The sequence below is a fragment of the Hippopotamus amphibius genome, chromosome 17, assembly GCF_030028045.1.
Source record: "Hippopotamus amphibius kiboko isolate mHipAmp2 chromosome 17, mHipAmp2.hap2, whole genome shotgun sequence".
NCBI lineage: Eukaryota > Metazoa > Chordata > Mammalia > Artiodactyla > Hippopotamidae > Hippopotamus > Hippopotamus amphibius.
In genome coordinates, this window is record NC_080202.1 from 6,637,018 (window position 1) to 6,663,078 (window position 26,061).

A 26,061-nucleotide genomic window follows, 5' to 3' on the forward strand; every position below is an offset into this window, starting at 1 on the left:
TTTGGTGTTCGAAATACCCAGTTCAACAGCCTGGAGCAGCTGTGCATCAACTTCACCAACGAGAAACTGCAACAGTTTTTCAACCACCACATGTTCGTGCTGGAGCAGGAGGAGTACAAGAAGGAAGGCATTGAGTGGGAGTTCATCGACTTCGGGATGGACCTGGCCGCCTGCATCGAGCTCATCGAGAAGGTAAAGAAACGCCTCTCCCCAGGGACAGCTCCTCCCTGGCTGGACCGCCATCTTCTTGCTCTAACTCATCTCTGCTAATAGATTGGCTCCCCTGAACCCACTCCCACAGGCTCTGAGCCTTCAGGTAGCTGAATTCCCTGTGCAGAAATGGTAATAAATGTCTGGAAAGCACCCAGAATCTTTTCAGACACTTACAGAGGTGTGTGAGTGATTAAGATCCAAGGGCTGAGTAATCCTCAAGAATGTGCATGCAGCCCAGAGGAGACTGGACACTCCACACATACCTGACCTGTCCAAAGACCCAAGGAGGAGGGACCAGGGAGCAGGGGGCTTCCTGGAGGAATGTTACTGTGAAAAAGCAGATGACATCAACTTTTTAAAATGGAATTCCCACCACATTTTGAGCACCGATCATGTTGGAAGCATGCTTCCTAAGGTGACTACTGAGAAACCCAGATTTTATTGCTTAAAATATTACTCATATGATTTTATATCTATGTAAGCAACTTTGTATTTTTGGTACATCTATTGCTAAAGGTGAGTAAGTTGGGGAAAACTTAGTTTTCTTCCTTTTTATATAGGGAAAAACACAGTTCTTTCCTGCTGTGTTTCCCGTGAGTTTCCTTTACTACTCACATTGAACACTTCATTTTTAATACATCTGGTCACCAAATGTGTGGAGGTTTTTCCTCACAACAACAAGCAATTCTCTGCGACACCAGCTGGGTGTCCTACACTTTAACTCAATTCGGACACTATCTACCCAAAGATGCCAAGTGCAAGTAATAGGTCCCCAGATGCCCTACAACTTCTGACCTACTTGGCTACTAATCTAAGGTTCCCATGACCCCATCCTCAGCTTTAATTAATTTGTTAGAGGGGCTCACCGAACTCAGGAAAACTCTTACTTATGTTTACCAGTTTATTAAAGGATGTGATAAAGGATACAGACGAACAGCCAGATGAAGAGACACGGGGGCAAGTTCTGGGAGGGTCGCAAGTGTAGGAGCTTCTGTCCCTGCAAGGTTGGGGTGTGTGTCACCCTATCAGTATGTGGATGTGCTCTCCAACCTGGAAGCTCTCAGAACCACCTACAATTAGGATTTTTGCGGAGGCTTCCTCACGTAGGCACAATCAATCAAACTCCATTTCCGGCCCCTCTCCCCTCTCTGGAGGATGCGGGGAGGGGCTGAAAATCCCCAGCTTCTAATCATGGCTTGGTCTTTCTGGTGACCAGCCCCCATCCAGGAGCCCACCCAGAGTCACCTCAGTGGAATAGTAGACGCTCCTAGTACTCTTATCACTAAGGGATATTATAAAGGCTTTAGAAGCTCTGTGCCAGGGACCAGGGACAGAGACCAACATATATATTTTCTATTATCTCACAATGAGCTACATTTATACACATGCAGTTTCATTCCATGCTCTTTTGTTCAACAAATATTAAATAAGCACCTACTATATGTCAAGCACTGTTCTATATTCACACCAAACAGACCAACAGCCTTGGTCTTGCAGTACTTACCTCCTAGGGTTCCTAGTAACAGAGTGACAGCACCAAAGAAGTTCTCCTTGGCTCCTACAGATGACGGAGTCATTGAGATGTACTAACAAATGCTGAGGATAGTGTGTTATCTTCCTTCCAGCCTATGGGCATCTTCTCCATCCTGGAAGAGGAGTGCATGTTCCCCAAGGCCACAGACACCTCCTTCAAGAACAAGCTGTATGACCAGCACCTGGGCAAGTCCAACAACTTCCAGAAGCCCAAGCCTGCCAAAGGCAAGGCCGAGGCCCACTTCTCCCTGGTGCACTACGCGGGCACCGTGGACTACAACATTGCCGGCTGGCTGGACAAGAACAAGGACCCCCTGAATGAGACCGTGGTTGGCCTGTATCAGAAGTCTTCACTGAAGTTGCTGTCCTTCCTTTTTTCCAACTATGCTGGTGCAGAAGCAGGTAAAATTCTTTTTTTTTAATCCCCCTCGCCCCATGGAAACTCTGTGTAATTACTCATAACTCATGAAGAACCAGTAGCTGGGCATAGGCTTCAGGTTGAGCTTGATTTATTTGTCTGTCTCTGATCTCTGTTTTCCTTTCTCCTATTTCGATTCTTCCTCTTCCTTAAGAGACTGAGTTCTAACCATATGACCCAGCAATTTCACCCCAGATATGCATCTGAAAAAACACAAAACACTAATTTGAAAAGATACATGCACCCCGCTATTCATAACAGCATTATTTACAGTTGCCAAGGTATGGAAGCAACCTGTGTCCATCGCCAGATACTGGGTTGGCCAAAAAGTTCATCTGGGTTTTTCCATAATGTCTTAGGGAAAAACCCAGATGAACTTTTTGGCCAACCCACATAAATGGATAAAGTAATATTCCATCATGTTTTTATATACATAATTATATATACGTATATATATATATACACATAATGGAATATTACTTAGCCATAGAAAAGAATGAAATTTTGCCATTTGCAGCAACATGGATGAACTTGGAGGGCATTAAGCTAAGTGAAATAAGTCAGAAAGAGAAAGACAAATACTGTATGATATCACTTATATGTGATCTAAAAAATACAGCAAATTAGTGAATAAAACAAAAAAGAAACAGACTCACAGATATAGAGAACAAATTAGTGGTTACCAGTGGGAAGAGGGGAGGGGTAATATAGGGATGGGGGGAAAAGGGTTATTATGGGATTATATGAAATCATGTGTGAAAATTGTAAAGCACTATAGAATTTAAAGAAATTTTCATTCAATAAAAAATATTTTTTTCCTTCTCTCTTTTTTTTTCTAAGCTCTTTATTGGAATATAATTGCTTTACACTCTTGTACCAGCTTTTGAGGTACACCAAAGTGAATCAGCTGTATTTATACATATATCCCCATATCCCCTCCCTCCCACGACTCCCTCCCACCCTCCCTGTCCTGGCCCTCTAAGGCATCACCCATCATCGAGTTGATCTCCCTCTGTTATACAGCAAATTCCCACTAGCTATCTATTTTACAGTTGGTAGTGTATATATGTCTATGCCACTCTCTCACTTTGTCCCAGCTTCCCCTTCGCCCCCTGCCCCCTAACCCCGTGTCCTCCAGTCCATTCTCTGCAACTGCATCCTTATTCTTGCCCTGTCACTGGGTTCATCACTACCATTTTTTTTTTTTTTTTAGATTCCACATATATGAGTTAGCATACAGTATTTGTTTTTCTCTTTCTGGCTTCCTTCACACTGTATGACAGACTCTAGGTCTATCCACCTCATTACATATAGCTCCATTCCATTCCTTTTTGTGGCTGAGTAATATTCCATTGTATATATGTGCCACACCTTCTTTATCCATTCATTTGTTGATGGGCTTTTAGGTTGCTTCCATGTCCTGGCTATTGTAAGTATTGCTGCAATGAACATTATGGTACATGTTTCTTTTTGGATTATGGTTTTCTCTGGGTATAAAAAATAATTTTTTAAAAATCAAAAAAAAAATTTTGAGATTGAGTTCTGTGGAGGTAAACAGGGCCTCCCAGTGAATGCAATACCCAATACACATTCTTTCATAGGTTTTTTTAAAATGAGACATAATTCATATAGCATAAAATTCACCCTTTAAAAAATTCAGTGGTGTTTAGTATACTTATGGGTTGTGCAACCGTCACCACTATGCAATTCAGCATCACTGTCATCACCGGTTAGCAGTCACTTTCCACTGCCTCCTTCCCAGCTCGTGGCAATTACCAATCTACTCTCTGTCCCTACAGATTTGCCTGTTCTGAATGTTTCATGTAGGTGGAATCATACACTATCTGGTCTTTTGTGTCTGGCTCCTTTCACTCAGCTTAATGTTCTTCAGGTTTGTCCATGTTGCAGCAGGTGCCAGCAATTCATTTCTTTTTATGGATGAGTAATAAATACTCCCTGGTATGGATATTACACATTTTGTCTCTCCACTCATCAGCTGATGGACCTTTGCGTTGTCTCCACTTTTTGGTAAATAATGCTGCTATGAACATTTTATACAAGTTTCTGTGTGGATACTGTTGTCAGTTCTTTTGGGTACATACCTAGAAGTGGAACTACTGAGTCATATGGTAACTCTACGTTTAACTTTTTGAGGAACTTCCAGACCATTTTCCCAAATGGCTGCAAAAGCCAATATCACTTGTTAAGATTATCTATCTATCTATTTATATATATGTATATATTTAAAAAGTAATTTCCGGAATAGGGTTTAAAAATTATGGACTATCTTAAATGCATCAACTTAACCAATGAGGCCTCTTAATTTATGCAATATAATCGTTCATTAGATAATTAGACAATTTATATAAATTAACGTCCAGTGTATTGGGCAGGGGAATAAAAAATGGGCATAACTTTAACCTTGAATGATGAACACCATCCTCCTGGAATCTATTTAGGGCATCCCTGTAACTGCATTGCATAACCGCACTTAGCAGTGATGCTAGGACTCAAAACCTAAGCCCCTGTGTAGGTGGGAACCTGGGGAAGTGGCTTTCCTGCCTCTCCTTCCCACCCAAACACATGGTCATGCTAGACCCTGGGGACAAAGAGGGTGGAGTGAGAAGAGGGTGGGGGAAATGAGACACGGCATTTCCCCCAGGACTGAACCTTGAGTACATGTCAGAAGCTAAATCTGAAATGGAGCCATTCAGAAAAATAGACCCAGCATCACTGATGCCACATTAAGCTGGGTTGTTCCATTTAGACAAGAAAAAATTGACTTTTAGAATATTCTGAGAAACTTCCGTTGTATTACTTCAGTTACTTCCTCATGAAGAGATAAACAGGGGCTTAAGAATTTTTTTTTTATTTTATTTAAAAAAATAAAATAAAATAAAATAAAAATAAAGAATTTTTAAAAGGTAAACTAATGAAAGAAACCACACTCACCAAGAGGAATGTCTCAATCTCGCCAACTATTCAGTTGGATCTAAGGGGAAAGATTATCCTTGGATACAGAGAGTCTAAATTATACTCCCAGATTAAATGCCACCCATTTCCCACCCCACCCCATTCCCACAGTGATAAAAATCAGTGTTCCCAAATCTGAGTAGTTTGGAGCAATTTTAAGAATCAAAAACCAGAAATGAACAAACCAAAAAACCCTCAGCTCCCCTAAGTGAAAAGAAAACCAAACTCATACTTCAGGGCTTGGAGGAAGTGGTTTAGAAAGGCCACTCTGACAAAAGGGTGCACTGTTAGTGGAGATGTAGCACTACGGTGCAGCCACTATGGAAAACAGCATGGAGGTTCCTTTAAAAATTAAAAGTAGGGGAATTCCCTGGCAGTCCAGTGGTTAGGACTCTGCGCTTCCACTACAGGGTGCACATGTTCCATCCCTGGTTGGGGAACTAAGATCCCATGAGCCACGTGGTGCAGCAAAAAATAAATAAATAAATAAAAATAAAAATAGAACTACCATATGATCCAGCAATTCCATTTCTGGGTATATATCCAAAGGAAGTGAAATTACCGTCCCAAAGAGATTTTTGCCACGGCAACAACAGGGATGCATCTTGAGGGCCTTATGCTGTGTGAAATAAGTTAGACACAGAAAGATAAATCCTGTATAGTCTCACATATATGTGGAATCTTAAAAAACCAAACTCACAGAAACAGAGATCAGATTTGTGGTTACCAGAGGTGGTGGGGTGAGAGGTGGGGGAATTGGGTGAAATGGGTTAAAAGGTACAAACTTCCAGTTATAACACAAATAAGTTCTGAGGTTGTAATGTACAACATGGCAACTATAGTTAATAACACTGTATTGTATATTTGAAAGTTGCTAAGAGAGTAGATCGTAAAAGCTCTAGTCACATGAAAAAAATATATAACTGTATCAGGCAATAGATGTTAACTAGACAATGCAGTGATCATTTTGCAATATATACATGTATTAAATCATTATGTTGTATACCTTAAACATATACAATGTTATATGTCAGTTACATCTCAACAAAACTGGTCGGGGGTGGGTAGGAAAGGTCACCACTGTGTCCTCAGGACTCACCAGACATACCCTCTGTTTCTGTCTCCAGGCGACGCCCCCGGGGCCAGCAAGAAGGGCGGGAAGAAGAAGGGCTCCTCTTTCCAGACCGTGTCTGCTGTGTTCAGGGTTTGTTTATTGGCAACTTTCACATTCAGTTGTGTTTCTGGCCAGTGTAATGGTGTTTGCTAAGGTAAATGTGCTTCTTCTGGTTTGTGTCCCAGGAAAACCTAAACAAACTGATGACCAATTTAAGGAGCACTCACCCTCACTTTGTGCGATGTCTGATTCCCAATGAGACCAAGACTCCTGGTGAGTAAGAATCCATCAGAAAAGGGTCCCTGAAACGTATGCCAAGTTCTGTGGGGGGGGATGTGCACACGTGTGTGTGTTTCCCTGAGGACAGGGTCATGATAGCCTTTATCACTTCTCAGTCTGTGAAATAGGGCTGCCAGATTTAGCAAATTAAAACCAAGAGACGCCCCGTTAAATTTGGATTTCAGATGAGACAGTAAAAAATTTCTTAATATAAATATGACCCATGCCGGACTTCCCTGGTGGTCCAGTGGTTAAGAATCTGCCTTCCAGTGCAGGGGACGTGAGTTTGATCCCTGATCCGGAAACTAAGATCCCATATGCCTGGGGCAACTAAGTCCATGGGTTCCAGAGCCCGCACACCACCACTACTGAGACTGCGCGCCACAGCTAGAGAGCCCAAGCGTTGCATCTAAGACCTGATGCAGCCAAATAGATAAATAAAGACCCTTGCAATATTTGGAATATACTCATACTAAAAAAAAAAATTATTTACTGTTTCTCTGAAATTCAAATTCAACTGGGCATCCTGGGCATACTATATCTGACATCCCTACTATGACATGATATCCAAAATATTATGTACATATATAGGTATATTAAATCCATATCTTTCATTAGATTCTTAAAAATCTTTCCCCCAAAAGTGAAGAGCCACTATATTTGGCATAGTCAGCTTAGGTATTCCATAATGAAAACAGCATCAATAACAACTGTTTTCTGAGCCTAACGCAGTCACATTATTATGTTATCTCTACTGCTTACAACAGTTCGAGGCAAGATAAGTGTAATTATCTCCACTTTATAAGTGAGAAAATTGAGAATCAGAGACCAGATACATAGACATAGAACATGGTGTGGCACAGTAGACCTTTAACCATCACCATCCTGGGTTCACAACTATTCTTGGAGTATGGCTGAGTTTCAGGGCCATTGGTCACAAAGAACAAAGCATCACACAGCTGTGGCCACGAGGCAGCTCACTCACCAGCCAAACTGTTGCATCCCCAAGGCTGGGTTTCCAGCATCAAGGTCCTGCTTCAGCAACGTTACAGGAGAGCAGAAGAATCAGACGATGGAGGAAAAGATCCCAGCTCCTCTATTGCTGCCCAAGGGACCGCAGCTGAGTCCTTTAGCTTTCTGGTCTATAAAAGGAGGATTCAAGTGGCATTTTCTTTACGCATTCACGTAGTTATTAGTTCATTTATTTATTGAGTGAGCGCTTATAAAGTGTTGACTCATTTTGTAAATATTAACTCATGGAACCCGCCTTAGAGGGTTGTTGTGGGAATTAAATAAGCCAGTTCACGTAAAGCATTTGAAACAGGACCCATCACAAGAACAAAAAAGTTGTAACTATGGATGCTGACGGAGGTTAACTGGACTTGTTGTGGTGATCATTTCACAATATATGCAAATACCGAATCAATGTGTTGTACGCCTGAAACTGGTAAAATGTGATATGTCAATTACACCTCAATTTTTTTTAAATGCTGGTAGATAGCACTACAACAATAGTTATAGGTGAATTAAATAAACTCTGGCAGTTCATGATTAATGAGGTAGGTCAAAATATGTAGGAGTGCATGCAATATAATAAATTATATGGTCAGTCTAATCAATATATCGCAAACATAATGCCCTGATGACAGAGAAGACTTCTTTGTATATTCCCGTGAAACTCTTACAAGTGATTATTAGGCCACCAAGGAAAATAATAAAATAAAATAGAGCCAAACAAATTGTGAACACTCAGTAAATGTTGGCTGTCAATTATAGTAATAATAATAGTGACTATTATTATCATAAGAATAATAACATTTATGAGAAGCATTTCTAGGTCAAGACAACTGTTCTGTCCTCATCAGGGTCAAGGGCCATGAACAAGGCAAAGATTAATATTTTGGCTTTTCGTCCCATGGTTATGGAGTGCTAGAGTCTCCCCAAGACATTGTGATTATTTCTATAGTGAGACTGTAGGCAGGGTCCAGCCACCCTCAAACCCTCTGACCTCATCCCTCTGGAAAGGAGCAGGCACCAAACCTTCCCATTCACGTCTGAGTGTGTTGGGAGGTCTCATGGTGCCCAGACGATCAAAGGAAACAAGGAAAAAGCCACCAAACACCCCCTGGGCCATTCTCTCCCCAGGCATGATGGACCACCACTTGGTCCTGCACCAGCTGCGCTGTAATGGGGTCCTGGAGGGCATCCGGATTTGCAGGAAAGGGTTCCCCAGCCGGATCCTCTATGCTGACTTCAAGCAGCGGTAGGTCGCCTGTCTTTGCAGCTCTCTCCTTTTGAGGGTACCTTTTGCATCCCCCAAAGGCACTCATGGAGCGGGGTATTTGGTGAGCTCACAAGCCTCCCAGGGTTTCCCTGGGCTTCTTGATTTTTTTTTTTTCCATAACTTTAGTGAGATCTTTATTTATATTTCAGGCATAATTATTTTAACTTTTTATTTTACATATTGGAGCACGGGTGATTAACAATGTGTTAGTTTCAGGTGTACAGCAAAGTGATCCAGTTATACATATACACGTATCTATTCGTTTTTCAAATTCTTTTCCCACTTGGGTTCTTGCAGAATATTCAGCAGAGTTCCCTGTGCTATACAGTAGGTCCCTGTTGGTTATCTATTTTAAATACAGCACTGTGTACATGTCAATCCCTAACTCCCTAACTACTCCTCCCTCCGCCCGACCCTTCCCTCCAATTCTTTGGCTGGGGGGATGATCCTGTGCAGAGGGCTGGGTCGGCCCAAAGCCATTCCAAGATCAGCGCCCAGACCACTCTAGCCTGACTGTGACTCCAGACCGGGGTTTCTCAACCCCCACACTACGGACATTTGGGGCCAGACAATCGTGTGTGTTATACGATTTTAGCAGCACCCCTGGCCTCTACCCACGATTGCTGGTAGCAACAACACCTCCTCAATCTCCAGACATTGCCCAGTGGCCCGGGGACCAAACTGCCCCCATCTGAGACCCCTGCTCTAGACCAATACTCTTCTCCCAGCTGCCCTCTGGGCCCACAGGTCCAGGCCTTGTCCAGGGAAGTGGTGGAAAGAGGACCCTCTAGAATGACCATCAGCATGCAGGTCACAGCTGATTTCAAGGCTCTTTTAAGTCAGATAAGGACCATTTCCTCTGAAAGCACCCTTCCAGCCATGCACCCCTCTGGCCTTCCTTCCATGACGTTTCTCTCCCTCCTGCCATGGCCCACTTGCCTAAAATCAACCCCTAGATTCCCCCCTGCCAAGCTAGTCACTGTATAATATTCCATTTCCTTCTAAGGCAGGAGCAGGAGAAGGTTCTAGAAGGCCTGGTCTCAGGTATGGAGCCTTTCTTAGGAGTTGAATCCACTTGGGAAATTTTATTCCCCAGCTGAAACCTCTACCATCCCCAGCACTGCCATCTGGTAGAGGCCAGTCCTGACCCAGCCTCCCCGGTGCAGGGATCCAGTGAGGGTGAGGTGTCTCCTCGGCTCCCGAGTGCTGCACCAGCTGCTGGCCCAGCCTTGTCCCCTCAGCTGCAGTGGCTCCCTGGCGTCTGCCTCGCAGACTCCATCCCGGATGCAAGGGACAGCACCTCCTCCTGTCCCAGCTGTACCCATGGGACAGGGGAGGCTGTGGCCTCTCTGGGCTGGGTCATCACAGAGTGACTGGGCTGGGCCCCTCCAGGGCTCTGAGGCCGCTGGGCCTGAGCAGGGAGGAGCAGGAAACAGCAGCCCCGTCAGGAAACAGCTGGGCTGAGCATCCTCCCGGCTCTGCCCAAGGCCCTGTGCCCAGAGGCCCCTCTCCAGACCACTCACACTCAGGCCCTAAAACTGACGCCCCTCTCCCTCCCTCGTCAGGTACCGGATCCTCAGTGCCAGCGCCATCCCAGAGGGGCAGTTCATTGACAGCAAAAACGCTTCCGAGAAGCTTCTGAACTCCATCAACGTGGACCGCGAGCAATATAGGTTTGGCCACACCAAGGTGAGCGCTTGTCGGGCTGGGACAGCCCCCACCCCGGGTAACCCCCAGCCCTGGGCTGCTCACGAGCTGATGGGAGGACAGGGGTCTCTTTCCCCTTCCAGTCAGCCCAGCCACCCCTTGCCCAGTAGCCCAGGCCAAGGGAACTCTGTGTCCAGGTATAGGAAGTTCTGTCTCCCTGCTGGTTTTAAGTGTCTAGAGGCTTAATTGGAAGCCCAAGCCCCACCGGCAACAGAAGGAAGCGATGGAGAAAGAGCGCCCCTAAAGGGAGAAGGAGCCCAGAGATCAGAAAACACAGAAAGAATTCCAGGGACAGAGAGGACTTGAGAAGAATTATAATCAATAAAAATGATCACTCTTATTGAGCACATGTGCACTGAGGCCTGTGACAAGCCTTCCATACACATTTCATTGAATCTTCCCAATAACCTGATGGTGATAAGGGTGGTACTTACCTCATGGGATTACTGGGAGGCTCCCAGAGGACAAGAAACTTGCTCGAGGTCACATGGATAGTGGGTGACAAAGGCCAGCTGCAAATCCTGGCCCGACTCCAAAGCTCTACTTCCGGAAAAGGGCCAGGCTGGGGTCAGGGAACATCACCCCCATCAGGGAAGGGCCTGCTGCCTCCAAGGGTGCCCCATTTCCTTGGAACCTCACAGGGGGGAGGAAGCCCTGCTGGTGTGGGCGGTGTGGGGAGGGGTCCCGAGGGTGGGACCAGCCTCCTCCGATGGGCGGAGAGAGAGGAGGATGGGGAGGCAGAGGTGTCTGTGAGTTTCTCCACATCTGGGCCCAGTTGCACCTGTAGTTACTTTCCCGCCTCATCCTTATTTCCTGCATGTGAGCTCCATCAGAATCGATCCACGTGGGCTGGTGTGGCCTGGGGCATACTTTGGAACAGGACGCAGGAGGGGCTCCTGCAGAGACCACAGCCTCCGAAAACCGGGTCCCGATAGCCAGATGGCTGCTGGTCCCAACCCAGGGCCTTGAAGGTTGTGGGCTGGGGTTGGGCAGAGACAGCCTCCCTCGAGGACACCTGCTGAGGATGAAGCAGGGCTTGTCTCTCCTGTAACGCAGGTGTTTTTCAAAGCTGGGCTCCTGGGACTCTTGGAGGAGATGAGGGACGAGAAGCTGGCGACCCTGATGACAGGCATGCAGGCCCTGTGCCGGGGGTACCTGATGCGGGTGGAGTTCAAGAAGATGATGGAGAGGAGGTGACGCAGACCCTCGCCTCCCCTGCCCTCCTCCTTGGAGCTGATTATCGCTTCCTGCTTTAGTCGTGGGATATTAATTTACTTGGTCATCCCTTTAGCCCACCTTTGCTGAGCCGCAGCTCTGTGCTGGGGCCTCTGCTTGGCCCTGGGGATGCAGAAATGAGCCCCGGCCTCCAGGAGCCTGCCGAGGAGCAGAAAGCAGACACGTGCTTGGCTAACTTTAATGCCTGTGACAAGCGCAATGTCAGTTATATTCGGGGCAAGGGGGGTACTGGTTGGGGTTGGCATGAAGGGGTCAGCAAGAAAGAAGTTTCTGAAGGAGGCTTCGCATGGACTGAGGAAGGGTGGCCTTGGGGGGAAGGAAACGGACAAGCAGGTCACATGATTGGAGCGAGGCGTGAGAGGCTGGCAGTGGAGGTCCCCACGTGCCACATTAAAGAGCCCAGGTTAAGTCTTCCAGTTGATGGGCAGCCGTGGAGGAGACGGGTGAGGGAGCAGATTTGTAGCTCAGAGAGGTTGCTCTGGGGGACTTCACTGGCGGTCCAGGGGTTGACTCTGTGCTTCCACTGCAGGGGGCATGAGTTCAATCCCTGGTCGGGGAACTAATGTCCTGAATGCTGTGCAGCCGAAAACACACACACATACACACACACTCAGAGAGGTCACTCTGGCGGCTACAGAAAGAGCAGGCCTGAGGGCACAAGAGGGGCCAAGACCAGGTTGTAGCCGAAGTCCAAATAAAAGATGACAGGGACCCGAATTAGGGAACAGATGATGGGAAAGAGGGGAGGGATTGAAGAAAGCTTGAAGTGCCTTATTCCTTCAAGAATTCAACAGGAGGAACAGCAGCTCCGCTGGCTGGGCCTGTGCGGGAATGTCAGGGAGAGGGAATTCGATGGGAGCCCCTTCTCCCAACTCCCCGACACCCCGTGCAGCCCTAACCCTGTCCTCGCCACAACACACCATTACAGACTCGTTGAGAACACCTCCCAGGCATCTAGCTCAGTGAAGGGAAAGGAAGCCAGCGTGGAAATGAAAAAAATCTCAGAGAAGGGACCAGTTTAAAGGAAAGAAAAGCAGGTTTTCAAGTTCACATGAGCTTGACACAACGCTGTGGAGGATGAGGAGTGGAAGATATTGTTGATGTCGCTGGGATGTGGGCTATAGTCTCAATTGGGAAATAGATCAATTCTGGGAAGGCAAGGAAACAGATCAATTCTGGGAGGTGACCAGTGGGCTGGAGACGGGTCCTGGGTGGACACCAACACTGAAGTAGGAAGCAGGAGCCAATATGGCAAAATACAGTAAAACAGGAAGACTGTCCTATCATGGAATCAAAGGCAGAAGGATTGGAATTGACATATACACATTACTATATATTACAAAATAGAGAGCTAATAAGAACCTACTGTATAGCACAGGGAACTCTACTCAATACACTGTAATGACCTATATGGGAAAAGCATCTAAAATAAAGCAGATATATGTATATGTATAACTGATTGACTCTGCTGTACACCTGAAACTAACACAACATTGTAAATCAACTACACCACCCAAAAAACAAATTTTTTAAAAAAGGTGTGAGTGAACAACTCATATATGGGAGAAAGACCCAATAGAATAGGAACGAAAGATGCTCATCTCATTGTAATCAAAGGCCACTGACTACCTTAGGCTGAGCATTTTCAGTAGGGTGGTCGGGGTGGAAGCCAGGAGGATGCGAGATCTTAATGGCCTGGGCCCTCTCTCACCTCCCAGATTTGCACGTGCTGTTTTCTCTGCTCCTCAGTCGCAGAAGGGACTCTGGAGTCCTTAGGATCCGCACAGCTTGGCCGTACCTCCTTCCCACCTGGCTGGGGTGACAGTCTTGGGGTCTGGGGGGCGAGGGGGGGAGACTGGGCCTTGCTGCAGTCCGTTAATCCCCGTCCTGATGATGCACAGGGACTCCATCTTCTGCATCCAGTACAACATCCGATCTTTTATGAACGTCAAGCACTGGCCCTGGATGACCCTGTTCTTCAAGATCAAGCCGCTGCTGAAGAGCGCGGAGGCCAAGAAGGAGATGGCCACCATGAAGGAAGACTTTGAGAGAGCCAGGGAAGAATTGGCCAGATCTGAGGCGCGTCGGAAGGAGCTGGAGGAGAAAATGGTATCCCTGCTGCAGGAAAAGAATGACCTCCAGTTGCAGGTCCAGTCTGTAAGTATCTCCCTGAGACCAAGAGGCCCCATCAGTGTCTATTCAAGAGACAGTGGTGTCACCCAGTGGGCCTACGGGGTATTGCATCATTACCCTGCCAGTGAGGGAGGCCGGCCCGGCTCTGCGGACTCAGAGCACTGTGGAAAACATATCTGCAAAGTGAATTTCTGCTCGGTCTGATTTCTCCCTGTCTTTCCTAGTGGGGTTGGATGTATTTTGCTGTGGGCATGAGGGGGATGTGTCTGTCATCATAATAAAAAGTTGTCAGGAATGCACCAGGTCTTTTTTAAAAATCGTGTAAAAAAAAAATCACTGGGAGTTCCCTGGTGGCCTAGTGGTTTTCACTGCCATGAACAGGGTTCAATCCCTGATTGAGGAACTGAGATCTCGCAAGCCACACAGTGCAGCAAAAATTAATTAACTAAATCATTCAATTCAAAGTAGAAAGTAATTTTATATATGTGATTTTTGAGAAAACAATTATACTCTAAAAATGTTTTATATATACATAATTCATAAATTACTGCTCATTTCCTTTAAAGCAAATATAAAATAAAATAAAAATGCTTTAAAGATATGCATTTTTTAATCAAAGAAATAGGGAAAGTGAAAACATCTATCCAGGACCTAACACTCTGGCAGTGTAATGGTCTCTTTTTACAGAGTTAAGACATTTATCATTTGCCCTTTTTAATAAACCCCCACTACTTCTATCTTTTGCCTTAAGTGCACAGCACTTCCTCCTCCCCTTTTCACTTTCCCAGTCAGTACGTGTGGCTGTTAGGAATCCTTCTCCAAGCACAGTGGGCACAAGAACAAGTTTTGAAATCAGATCTCCAGGTTTACATCCCAGATCCCCCACTTGGCAGCTGTGTGCCCCAGGCAGGTGACTCAGGCAGGTGACTCATCCTCTTTGTGCCTCAGTCTTCTCATCTGTAAAATGGGCACAACAATAGTACCCACCTTGTAGGGTTGTTGGGAGGATCAGGTGAGCTCATGCTTGTACAATGCCAGCATACAGCACACGTTCAACAAACACAGAGGCTATTCTTGCCAGACTCTCTTCATCCATTACCTTGAAATGTGTGTCCAGTTTTTACAATCCTCTGGTAGGAGAAGACATAGCTTGATTACATTTAAGCGCATAATCAGCTAATCTTGGCCAGTCCAAGAGACTCAATACAAAGTCTTCTGGGACACGGATGTATTTAATCACTTATTTCTATCTATTTGGAGTTTTCTGTTCTGCGGCTCGAGGAGGCGGGGCTAAGGAGACAGGGAGCACTTTCCTGATGAGAGTCTAAAAAGGTACTCATGTTTGTGAAATCTTGGTTAGCTTGCAAAAGCACAGAGTAGATGAGTTGTTTTTCAACCCATGGTAGAAGGAAGAGGGAGAGAGCCAGGCATCCAAATGTGGTAAATTTGCAGAGGCTTTAAGAACGCCATGAACGCCTTTGCTTGCAATTATTTTAGGTGAATGTCTATTAAGTGGATGACATCCTTAGTGCTTAAAAAAAAGTATTTGGATGATAAATGTGTCTGTGTGTGTGTGCGTGTGTGTGTGTGTGCATGTGCGTGTATGTGTGTGGCCGTGACCCATTCCCTGACTTGGGTCCAGATAATGGGCTTTTGGAGGACAAAGCCCTTCCCTTCTGGGGCTGGTCAAGAGGCTGATTAAAAAATAATGATCTGGGCTTCCCTGGTGGCACAGTGGTTAAGAATCCACCTGCCAATGCAGGAGACATGGGTTCGATCCCTGCTCCAGGAAGATCCCACATGCCGCGGAGCAACTAAGCCTGTGCACCACAACTACTGAAGCCCGCACGCCTAGAGCCCAAGCTCCGCGACAAGAAAAGCCACCAAAATGGGAGCCCGCACACCACAATGAAGAGTAGTCCCCACTCTCCACAACTAGAAAAAGCCCGGGTGCAGCAACAAAGACCCAATGCAGCCAATAAATATAAATAAAATAATCTATAAACAACAGGGTCCTACTGCGTAGCACGGGAAACTATAGTCAATATCCTGTGATAAAGCATAACAGAAAAGAGTATGAAAAAGAATATGTACACGTATAACTGAATCACTTTGCTGTACAGCAGAAACTAACAGGACATTGTAAATCAACTATACGTCAATGAAACCAATTTTTAAGAAAACATAACGCTCTGGTTCTTTCAGGAAGCAGAGAACCTGATGGATGCGGAGGAGCGGTGCGAGGGGCTCATCCGAAGCAAGATTCAGCTGGAGGCCAAAGTGAAGGAGCAGAACGAGAGGCTGGAGGAGGAGGAGGAGATGAATTCTGAGCTGGTGGCCAAGAAGAGGGACCTGGAAGATAAATGCTCCTCCCTCAAAAGAGACATTGACGACCTGGAGCTGACCCTGACCAAGGTGGAGAAGGAGAAGCACGCCACGGAGAACAAGGTGGGCGTGCCCGGCCCAGAAGTGAGAGGGGAGTGAGGAGACGGGTGGTCACATCCCAGCGAGTCCGCCTCTGCCCTGTTCTGGACCCTGTAGGCTCTTCCCCCACTCCTGCTGCCTGCCTGGTTGCACCGCCAACTTCCAGCCCAACCCTTCCTCCACAAAACCAAGGGATCCTTCAGGAGAATCACTTGGCCCAGGGGAGCCAACAAGCGCGCCTACAAGGCCAGGCAGACAATGAGGGAGGCAGGTGGTGAAGGAGGCGGCAAGCTGGACCACACCAGGGACTGGCAGGGAGGTTAGAGGTACAGGGACCCTCGTGCATTACTGGTAAAGTGTAGACTTTATGCAGCCTTCGGAAAGCCATCTGGAAATTCTTAGTTGAATTAAGAATCCACACATCCCTCAATCCAGTGATTCTGCTCTTGGGTGTATAGGCCAGGGAATTCTTCTGCCAGGTCCACAAGGGGACAGGTATAAGGATGTTCGTGGCAGCGTTGCTTGTGGTGGGGGGATGCTGCAGGCAGGATCAGAGTCCACCCTGGGGGAAGGGAGAGGTAAGAGGCAGAGGACACACCGCAGGGTGCACTACACAGCCATTAGGGCAACAAGATGCACGTAAAACACCTAGTGCTGAGTGCGGGGACAAAGGAAGAAAAAGAAATACACAGCATGATACCATTGAGCTAGACGAAAATTACATGCACGCAACATATATACACTTTACAAAAATAAATGAAGAACACAAGTCACGATTCACATCATAATGGTTGCCAGTGAGGTGGAGGCAGGGATGAGGCTGGCCAGATGTGAGATGACTCGAGTCAGTATCAGACAAACAACCGGGAAGTGATAGGGAGGTGATGGGGAAAACTGGAGAGTACTTGCCCTGCCCGCAGTGGCGGCCACAACCCAGTGCCAGCCAACTGCTCCCAGGCGGGAATGTAAGTCCAGCACTGCCAGAGCTTCCCATGTCCCTCGAAAACCAGACAGCCCAGATTTCATGTGAAATCTCATTTTCTCTCAATGTTTGCAACTTGCTCAAAAGTTGTAAACTATTATATGGACTAAAGAGAACCTCTATGGCTAGATGCAGCTCATGGGGCAGGAATTAACAACTTCTGATCTGGAAGAGTGTCGTACATGGAAATAGAGTTCAATTGAATGCCTTAAAGCTCCATGGTTGGTGCCCTGGTCCTGCTTCCTGACACATAGCACTCCCGTTCTGGATTTTCTTGCATAGCCCCTCAGGCCTGTCCTTCAAACCCTGGTCAGCTAATAAACAAATCCCCATGGATGTAGTGTGATGAATATAGACTGTTGTGTTGTCTTCAAGAGGCAGCATATTTGAATTTATCCATGTCCTTCCTTGTACCATGTTAACACCCTCTTTATTTTAAAAAAATTTTTTTTGTTAAATTTATTTTTATTTATTGGCTGCATTGGGTCTTCGTAGCTGCACACAGGCTTGCTGTAGTTGTGGAGAGTGGGGGCTACTCTTCGTTGTGGTGCACAGGCTTCTCATTGGCGTGGCTTCTCTTATTGCAGAGCACGAGCTCTAGGTGCTTGAGCTTCAGTAGTTGCAGAACGTTGGGCTCAGTAGTTGTGGTGCACGGGCTTAGTTGCTCCGTGGCATGTGGGATCTTACCGGACCAGGGATTGAACCCATGTCCCCTGCATTGGCAGGTGGATTCTTAACCACTGCGCCACCAGGGAAGCCCTAACACCCTCTTTAAAGGAATTATCCTTAAGGGGACGGTTTGAGGCTCTGTGATAGGCCAGCGAGGATTTAAAAAGCCCAGAGGCTGCCAATTTCAGGATGATGCAGCCAACACAGCAAGCACCTGCTGGGGAGGCAAAGAAGCCGTAGCCAAGAAACAAAAAGTCAAAGAAAAGGGAAAGAAAGAATCAATAGCCTTTGCTGGAGCTTCTGGTTTAATTGTTTGAACTTTCAATCGGTGTTGATATTCTCTTAGGTAAAGAATCTTTCAGAAGAAATGACAGTGCTTGAAGAAAACATTTCCAAACTGACCAAAGAGAAGAAATCTCTGCAGGAAGCCCATCAGCAAACACTGGATGATCTTCAGGTTGAAGAAGACAAAGTCAATGGTCTAATCAAAATAAATGCCAAGCTGGAGCAGCAAGCAGATGACGTGAGGATATTTCACTACTTTGCCCTAACACTGATTACCTGTTGAAGCGCAGGCAAGACGGGGTCTACACAGGACACAGGGGTTGACGGTTCCGACTCTGTAGAGTCAGAATCCCTGAGTTCAGAACTCAGCCCATTCCAAACAAGTCTGGAATGCTGAGTGAGCTGCTTGAATTTGTGAAGTCTCAGTTCCCACCTTGTGAAATGGAGATACAGTTAACTCTAACTCGGAGGGTTTGCAGGGAAAGTTCAGCACATGGAGCGTTCAGTAAAATGTCAGTTGCTAATATCACCACCACCACCACCACCGCCACCACCACCACCATCCTTGACATCCACTTGTAGGTCTTTTGGGTTCCAGAAGCTCTGATCCTGTTCTAGCTCTGTTAAAAATAAGTTCCATTGGTGGCCACAAAATTACCATTCCCCACCCCCCATCACGTTACATTTTTGTTCTTGATATAAGAGCCAGCTTTGAAGTTTTCAGGTTTCACTCCTAGTCATGGCTAGAATGTTTCCAGATCACTGTAATTGTCCTGAAGCCAGAGCAGGTGTGCTCCTCCCCAACACGCTCTCATCCCCACACCCACACCTGTGCACACCTACACATATACACACACACACATTCTTTGCCTAAACTGCCCCACAGTTGCATGGTGTAGGTGGGGGAGAGGAGTGATGGTGCGTAATCTAGAACTTCACAGGCACAGCTGGTGCAGTGACCGCCCATAGGAGCCCCATTTTTTCCTGTCTGGGCAACAGCATGTATCCCCAGGCACCATGTTTCCACCAGGAACATGGCCTGGGACAGGCCCAGTGGGCACCAGCTGAAAGAGGCACCAGGAGGCCTCTGAGGGATCCAGCCTTTGCTGGAGGAGAGGGGACTGGGGGAGGCAGGAGGAATGTGCTCCTGGGGCCAGAGGCATGCTGTCACACCTACAGGGGCCCAGGGACACTGCCCGGGCTGAGAGGCAAGCCCGTTTCCCAGCAGCATCTCCACCTCCCCACCTGTGTCTTCCCAGCTTGAGGGATGCTTAGAGCAGGAGAAGAAACTGCGGGCTGACCTGGAGCGAGCGAAGAGGAAGCTGGAAGGAGACCTGACACTGTGCCAGGAGTCCATCGTGGATCTAGAAAACAACAAGCAGCAAGTAGAGGAGAAACTGAAGAAGTAGCTCTTTCGTTTTCATCCCAGTGTTTGAGCCCAAAAGCTGGCTTCCGCCTTTAAAAGGCTAGTGTTTCAGGTTATCTCAAATATGTGTGTGTATCTATTTGCAGGAAGGAGTTGGAAATCAGTCAGTTACAGACCAAAATTGGCGATGAACAAGTTTACAGTCTGCAGTTACAGAAGAAGATTAAAGAACTGCAGGTAAAGTGTCAACACGCCCGCTGCACACGTTCCCGTGGGTTTCTTTTGCTGCTTTTTGTCTCCCTCCTCTTAGAGCTGGAGAGAATGATTTGTTCTTCTATTTTTTTGAAATTAATATTCAAATTTTCTATGTTGCACATAGATTTCCTTGAAAATAATCAAAATATTACCAACAAGGCAAAATGTTATTGATAAAGGTGCATCACCCCTAAGCTCAGTGCTCTTCCATCTTCTTGGAAGTTCCGTTCATCCTTCTGGGTCTTTTGCTATGGATTTATGTACACATTTAAGACCTAAAGAAAAAATGTATAGGAGATATACATACATATACAGAAAAAGATAAAGGAAGATATATGTATATGTAAACTTCTACATAAAATATATGCATCTGGGGAATTCCCTGGCAGTCCAGTGGTTAGGACTCGGCCCTTTCACTGCTGTGGGCCTGGGTTCGATCCCTGGTTGGGGAACTAAGATCCCGCAAGCCACATGGCACAGCCAAAAAAAAAATTCAAATGTCTATATACATAAAATATATACACATAAAAATATACATTTAAAATATTATCATATGGAGACTATCCTTCTGCAACTTGATCTTTTCATGTAGGAATATGTCCTGCAGAGTTGTCCACGGTAGACATGAATGGGCATCTTACTGCTTCATGGTCTCCTAGACCGTGGGCTCCTTCACAGTTGATCTGATCATTCCCCTACTGATGGATACTTAGGTTGTTGCCCAGTTTCTTCCCATGGATTTAATGTTGTAATGTATTCTGGACCTTATGGTGCCCACCCCCATTCCTCCCCACCGTGCCCTCCCAAAGGGGGCTGACTCTGCCCCTCCACAGCCTTCCTGATCCAGTGACCCTTTCAGGCCCGCACAGAAGAGCTGGAGGAAGAGGTGGAAGCAGAACACATGCTCAGAGGCAAGATCGAGAAGCAGCGCGCGGATCTGGCCCGGGAACTGGAGGAGATCAGCGAGCGACTGGAAGAAGCCAGTGGGGCCACATTGGTCCAGATCGAGATGAACAAGAAGCGGGAGGCCGAGTTCCAGAAAATGCGCCGGGACCTGGAGGAGGCCACCCTGCAGCACGAGGCCACGGCAGCCATGCTGAGGAGGAAGCACGCGGACAGTGTGGCCGAGCTGGGGGAGCAGATTGACAACCTGCAGAGGGTCAAGCAGAAGCTGCAGAAGGAGAAGAGTGAGCTGAAGATGGAGATCGACGACATGTCCAGTAACATCGAGACCGTCTCCACGTCAAAGGTACCAGATGCTTCTGCTCTTGGCAGACACAACAAGGCGGCATCCACCTGCCCGGTGGGTGTGTGTAGTTCAGTGCCTCCAACTCACTGCATGTTCTAAACCGAAACCCTCTCCCCACTTCCACCAGCTCCCCATTCCACAAATTCATTCAAGTCACCCAAGCCCCGATCCACAAATCTGCTACGACTCAAGTCTTTCCCTAAAGCTTCCAATCCATCTGCCATTTTCTAGAACGAAACCCGTGGATGGATTGCACCAGAGAGTGCAGGGTCCTCCAGCTTCTTAGCCCACAATATTGGTCCCCAGGAGGCGGAGCCAGTGTGACGTTATACATGACATCAGCAGTGGATCCAGGTTTTGTGGTGTCCTTGAAGCACATAAAATTCAGGAGAGGAGGGGCTCTTTAAGAAAAATGTATACGACGTGATAAATACAAAATTAAGCATGAAAGTAAATATTTATTTAGAATGAGAAAAATAAGTCCCAAATTACTGGTGCTTTGGAGACTCAGGTCCTTTTCTTCTGAGACCTCTTCCGGCCATTTGCCAGAAATGCCTACCTAGAAATATATTCTTGCTTGTGACCAGCTTCCCATCCTCATCTAGAACCTTCTACATGATCTGGGGCCCATGCAAAAGAGGGCCCTGAAGCTTAAACTTCACCCACCTCTGCATGTGACTTCCAAGGAAAGGCTTCCTCAGAGAGTGACTTGTGCTCCTAGATTCAAGAGCTGCCCTCATTCCTGGGCACTCAGAGCTGCACTTGGGTGGCTCAGCTGGGCTGGAAAAAGCAGTGACCCCAGAGGTGGGGCCGTGGGCCTCATGAAGAGGGTTACTCAGAAGGTCAAGGTGTCTATGGAGAAAAGAAACAGGAGATTTGGATCAGAGAGTTAAGGGGGCCTCCGTGGTGCCTCTAGCTGTCCTTATTCAGGGTCTGGGTTCAAGTTGCCCGTGATTTCACTTGACTTCTTCCTCACTCCCTGACTGCAACTCCTTGCTCTCTCTTTCCAGTTTCTCCATGTTTCTGCCCTTCTTGGGTTTTGTCTCCCTCTAAGAAGTTGTGTTTGTATGCTCTCTCTTTCTCTATCTACCTATCTCTCCCCCAGCCAGGCCCGGTTGCTGAGTTAGAAGAAACCCCAGGATCACCCACATGCTGTGCCTATAACTGGCCTCTCCTTACACCCTTCCCTATCTCCATCATTGCTGTCTGCTTTCTGTTTTCAATTTTAAAATCCAGTGGCAGAAGCACTTTATATTGCTTTATATGTTTAAAGTTGGTGTAGCCTTTGATTTTTCTCCTTGTGAATCAATATCCCTTTTTCAACAACCTGATTTAATTATTTCATGTTCGTGTGTCTTCTTCTCAAAGACGCCCTAAGCTCCTTGAGGATTTCCTTTGAATCTAATATCCCTTCCTCTCCTGCTGCATTCTCATACTTGGCAGTCTAAAGACGAACACATGCTCAATGTATTTATTTTATGTTATATGAGGTGAAAGGAGAAGGGACGAGGTCTACAACATATATGAGGTTTTTAAACAAACTTCGAAAAAATATGGGCCACTAGAGGCTGTGGGGTGAATCCCTCCACGCTATCTCCACCATAGGAAACCTTTTTAATAATTAAATAAGATACTTAACACTATCACCTGAATATACTGCTTACACACAGACATAGCAGAAGGTAATATTATTCACATGTCAATAAAATCACTAAATTGTAAGAAGAGCCCATGGTTCCTTTGAGTGTCATCTTCTCGGAGATTTTCAATTTAAACCATTAAATACTTATCTATCAAAAGCTGATGTTTCAAGATATCAATGATTAGGCAGCAATCACAAATAAAAATAAAGCAAACCTGAAATGACTGAGTTTTTAAACTGATCTTTATGTGTTCTGCATTTTTATTCTTATTTTACCTGATGAGAAGCTAAACTATCAAACAATTCAATACTGGGCACCAGGGATCCATTTTTCACATTCATCTTTCTTCCTTCCTTCCTTCCTTCCTTCCTTCCTTCCTTCCTTCCTTCCTTCCTTCCTTCCTTCCTTCCTTCCTTCCTCTCTCTCTCTCTCTTTCTTTCTTTTTCTTTTTTTAAGAGTCATGTAGAAAGAATATGCCGAACTGTGGAAGATCAATTTAATGAAATTAAAGCCAAGGATGACCAACAGATGCAGTTAATCCATGATCTGAACATGCAGAAGGCGAGGCTGCAGACCCAAAATGGTGAGGAAGGGCAGGGCCCAGGGTCCCACTGGGCCGTGGGAGAGGGTGGTCCAAACCCTGACGTGGGACTGTATCTGTTTGCCAGGTGAGCTGACCCACCAAGTGGAAGAGAAGGAGGCTCTGATTTCACAGCTAACTAAAAGCAAGCAGGCCCTCGCCCAACAGCTAGAGGAACTTAAGAGGCAGCTGGAAGAAGAAACCAAGGTAAGGATGGATGCCTCTGTTTTGAAAGGCAGAGTCAGGTAGAACCTGAGAAGTCACGAGGCTGATTGGGGGCGGTGCTACGTTGCGAAGTCTGATGCTCCTCCTCTCTTCCTTGTAGTAATGTAGGAACCTGTCCTTGGAGGTCACAGGATCTTGGCATCAGATCTCCTTCTTCAGAGATAGAAAAGTCTACCAGGGTGCTCCATCTTCGGAGCGCCTCTGTTCCCCCACTGGAGGGGCTGATAAACTCCCCTCCCCATCGCTGTGCTAGCTGGGCCATCTCTGCCTCTGCGCATTCTTTCACTCTGCCCAGCAATCACCCCAGGCCCCTTGAAATGCCTCCTTTCTCCTTCATCACTCTTTGCATATCACCAACTACAACACCCACCTTTAAGCCCTCCTCCTCCAAAAAGACTGCTTGGTTTTAGGGGCACCCTTGGGACATTTTCATAAACACAAACACCATCATCATGTTCTTGAAGTCAATATCAAGATGTTTGTGTTCATAATACATGTCTCTCCACTACTCTGTAAACTCTTAGAGGGCAAGAATTCTTTTTCCACACCGTAGTAGTAAAGAGTAAGTACAGCACACATAGGTTCTTAGGAAATGCTGTCAGTGTGCGTTCAACCACTAGAATAGGAATCCAGGAGTCTGGAAAACTGCGTAAGTGTAATTCTGAGGTCACCATGTGCCAGCTAAAACTTAACAGGGCAATCTTTTGGAATTCCACCAAGTTCCATCTGCCTCTTCCCAAAAAGAAGAAGTGCTATATTTGTCTCCCATCTTCCTACTATATGGTAGGGGTCTTTGGTGGACTAGGGGAACAGGGGGAGTGGAGAGAACCACAGGCTGAGCAGGTCCATTACAGGAGCAAAGCTGTCCTCTGACCAGGATACAGCTAAGCTTTCCTTCCTGGGCAAAGTTTTGTTTTTTATTTGTGTCTTTAAAAGGATGAAAATGTATGTTATTGCACTAGGTCAACCAGAAAGTATTTTGTGACCATTATCATGAGAGCTGTGTTGTCTTCCGGACCAGGTGGGAGTGAGTGATGGAGGCCTCTGGGCATGTCCCCCTCCCCCTTGGGAAAAGGGGGCAGAGCCGTGGAAACTGCACAGCTCATGTCAGAGTTCCCCAGGTGGGGACGCAGCCCACTGGTGACACCAGAAGATGCTTTTGGGGTTTTCATGGTCACAGTATTCCATAATACTGCATTAAGTACTGAGAAAATTATTCCCTTCCAAGTCTACTTCAGTTCTTCTGATTAAATAAGGAGAAGGTCTCAATGTGGATACCAGCTCCCTAGCACTTGTGTATCTTCCTCATTAAGACACAGAGAGTAGGCCTTGGACATGGAGCCACAGCAGCGAAGTACATCGCGAGAAGGTGATAACATTGCCTCACTGCCATTGCATTTATTCTGGTTACCTTCTATTTATGGCAAGTGTTAATGGCTTTCCATTTAAATAAATGTATTTAAATACAATAAAGTAGTCAACATTTTAAAAAATGAAGTGAATAAAACAGGAGGTGTTCTGCCACAGCAAAGTTTGTGAAGGCAGCAAGGGAGTGATTCACGTTGGGAAACACTGGTTGAAACAAAAATATCTTAACATGGAAAATGGCCAAACAGTTTTGCAACCTGGCCACTGTGATTCCGCAGGCCAAGAGAGCCCTGGCCCACACCCTGCAGTCCTCCCGCCACGACGGTGACCTGCTGCGGGAGCAGTACGAAGAGGAGCAGGAAGGCAAGGCCGAGCTGCAGAGGGCGCTGTCCAAGGCCAACAGCGAGGTGGCCCAGTGGAGGACCAAATACGAGACAGACGCCATCCAGCGCACAGAGGAGCTGGAGGAGGCCAAGTAGGGGCTCCCAGGTTACGGTAGGAGAGATGACGCTAAGACACAAGGGAAGGGACAGAGGACAGCCCCACTCTTCCTCCCCAGGCCTTCACGTTTTCTTAAGTCCTCAGACCAGGTCTCCCTGCCCTTCCCCTGGGGTACGGTCCATTCCACCTGGTCCCCTTGGCACCTCCTAGGTGACTGCTTTGCCCATTTTGGGGATTCTTCAGTTGATACTTACTGTCCAATCATCAAACTCTAGGTTTTATCAAATTCCAGTCCTTTAGAGATGGCTCAATTCCCTTCTGATCGGACAATTACTTCTGAAAGAGTCCACCTTTGTCAACAACAACAACCAACCTGGTTCTCTTAGGAAAAAACTGGCCCAGAGGCTCCAGGAAGCAGAGGAAAACACAGAGGCTGTGAGCTCCAAGTGCGCTTCCTTGGAGAAAACCAAGCAGAGGCTCCAGGGAGAGGCGGATGACCTGATGCTGGGTCTGGAGCGAGCCAATGCCGCCTGTGCCAGCCTGGACAAGAAGCAGAGGAACTTCGATAAGGTTCTTCCCCCTCACTTGACTGATGCAAGAGATGGGTGAGATGCACATGCCTTCAGGGAGGCCCTGAAGCATCAAGTCCTAGTGCAGAGGGTTTGGGCTGATAGCTCTTTACTT

General features: G+C 46.5%; 1 protein-coding gene across 1 annotated transcript in view; it reads left to right on the plus strand.

Moving 5' to 3' along the window:
* Positions 1-26,061, plus strand: part of LOC130840325 (myosin-13) — a 49,373-nt gene that overhangs the window by 14,012 nt on the left and 9,300 nt on the right. The window contains exons 13-29 of the mRNA XM_057715735.1: positions 22-192; positions 1,839-2,148; positions 6,265-6,341; positions 6,437-6,524; positions 8,676-8,793; positions 10,380-10,503; positions 11,578-11,714; positions 13,659-13,914; positions 16,096-16,338; positions 18,312-18,488; positions 19,510-19,655; positions 19,763-19,853; positions 20,731-21,120; positions 23,220-23,346; positions 23,432-23,550; positions 25,215-25,411; positions 25,764-25,947. Coding sequence (XP_057571718.1) covers positions 22-192; positions 1,839-2,148; positions 6,265-6,341; positions 6,437-6,524; positions 8,676-8,793; positions 10,380-10,503; positions 11,578-11,714; positions 13,659-13,914; positions 16,096-16,338; positions 18,312-18,488; positions 19,510-19,655; positions 19,763-19,853; positions 20,731-21,120; positions 23,220-23,346; positions 23,432-23,550; positions 25,215-25,411; positions 25,764-25,947 — 2,955 coding nt within the window. The remainder of the gene's footprint in view (positions 1-21; positions 193-1,838; positions 2,149-6,264; positions 6,342-6,436; positions 6,525-8,675; positions 8,794-10,379; positions 10,504-11,577; positions 11,715-13,658; positions 13,915-16,095; positions 16,339-18,311; positions 18,489-19,509; positions 19,656-19,762; positions 19,854-20,730; positions 21,121-23,219; positions 23,347-23,431; positions 23,551-25,214; positions 25,412-25,763; positions 25,948-26,061) is intronic.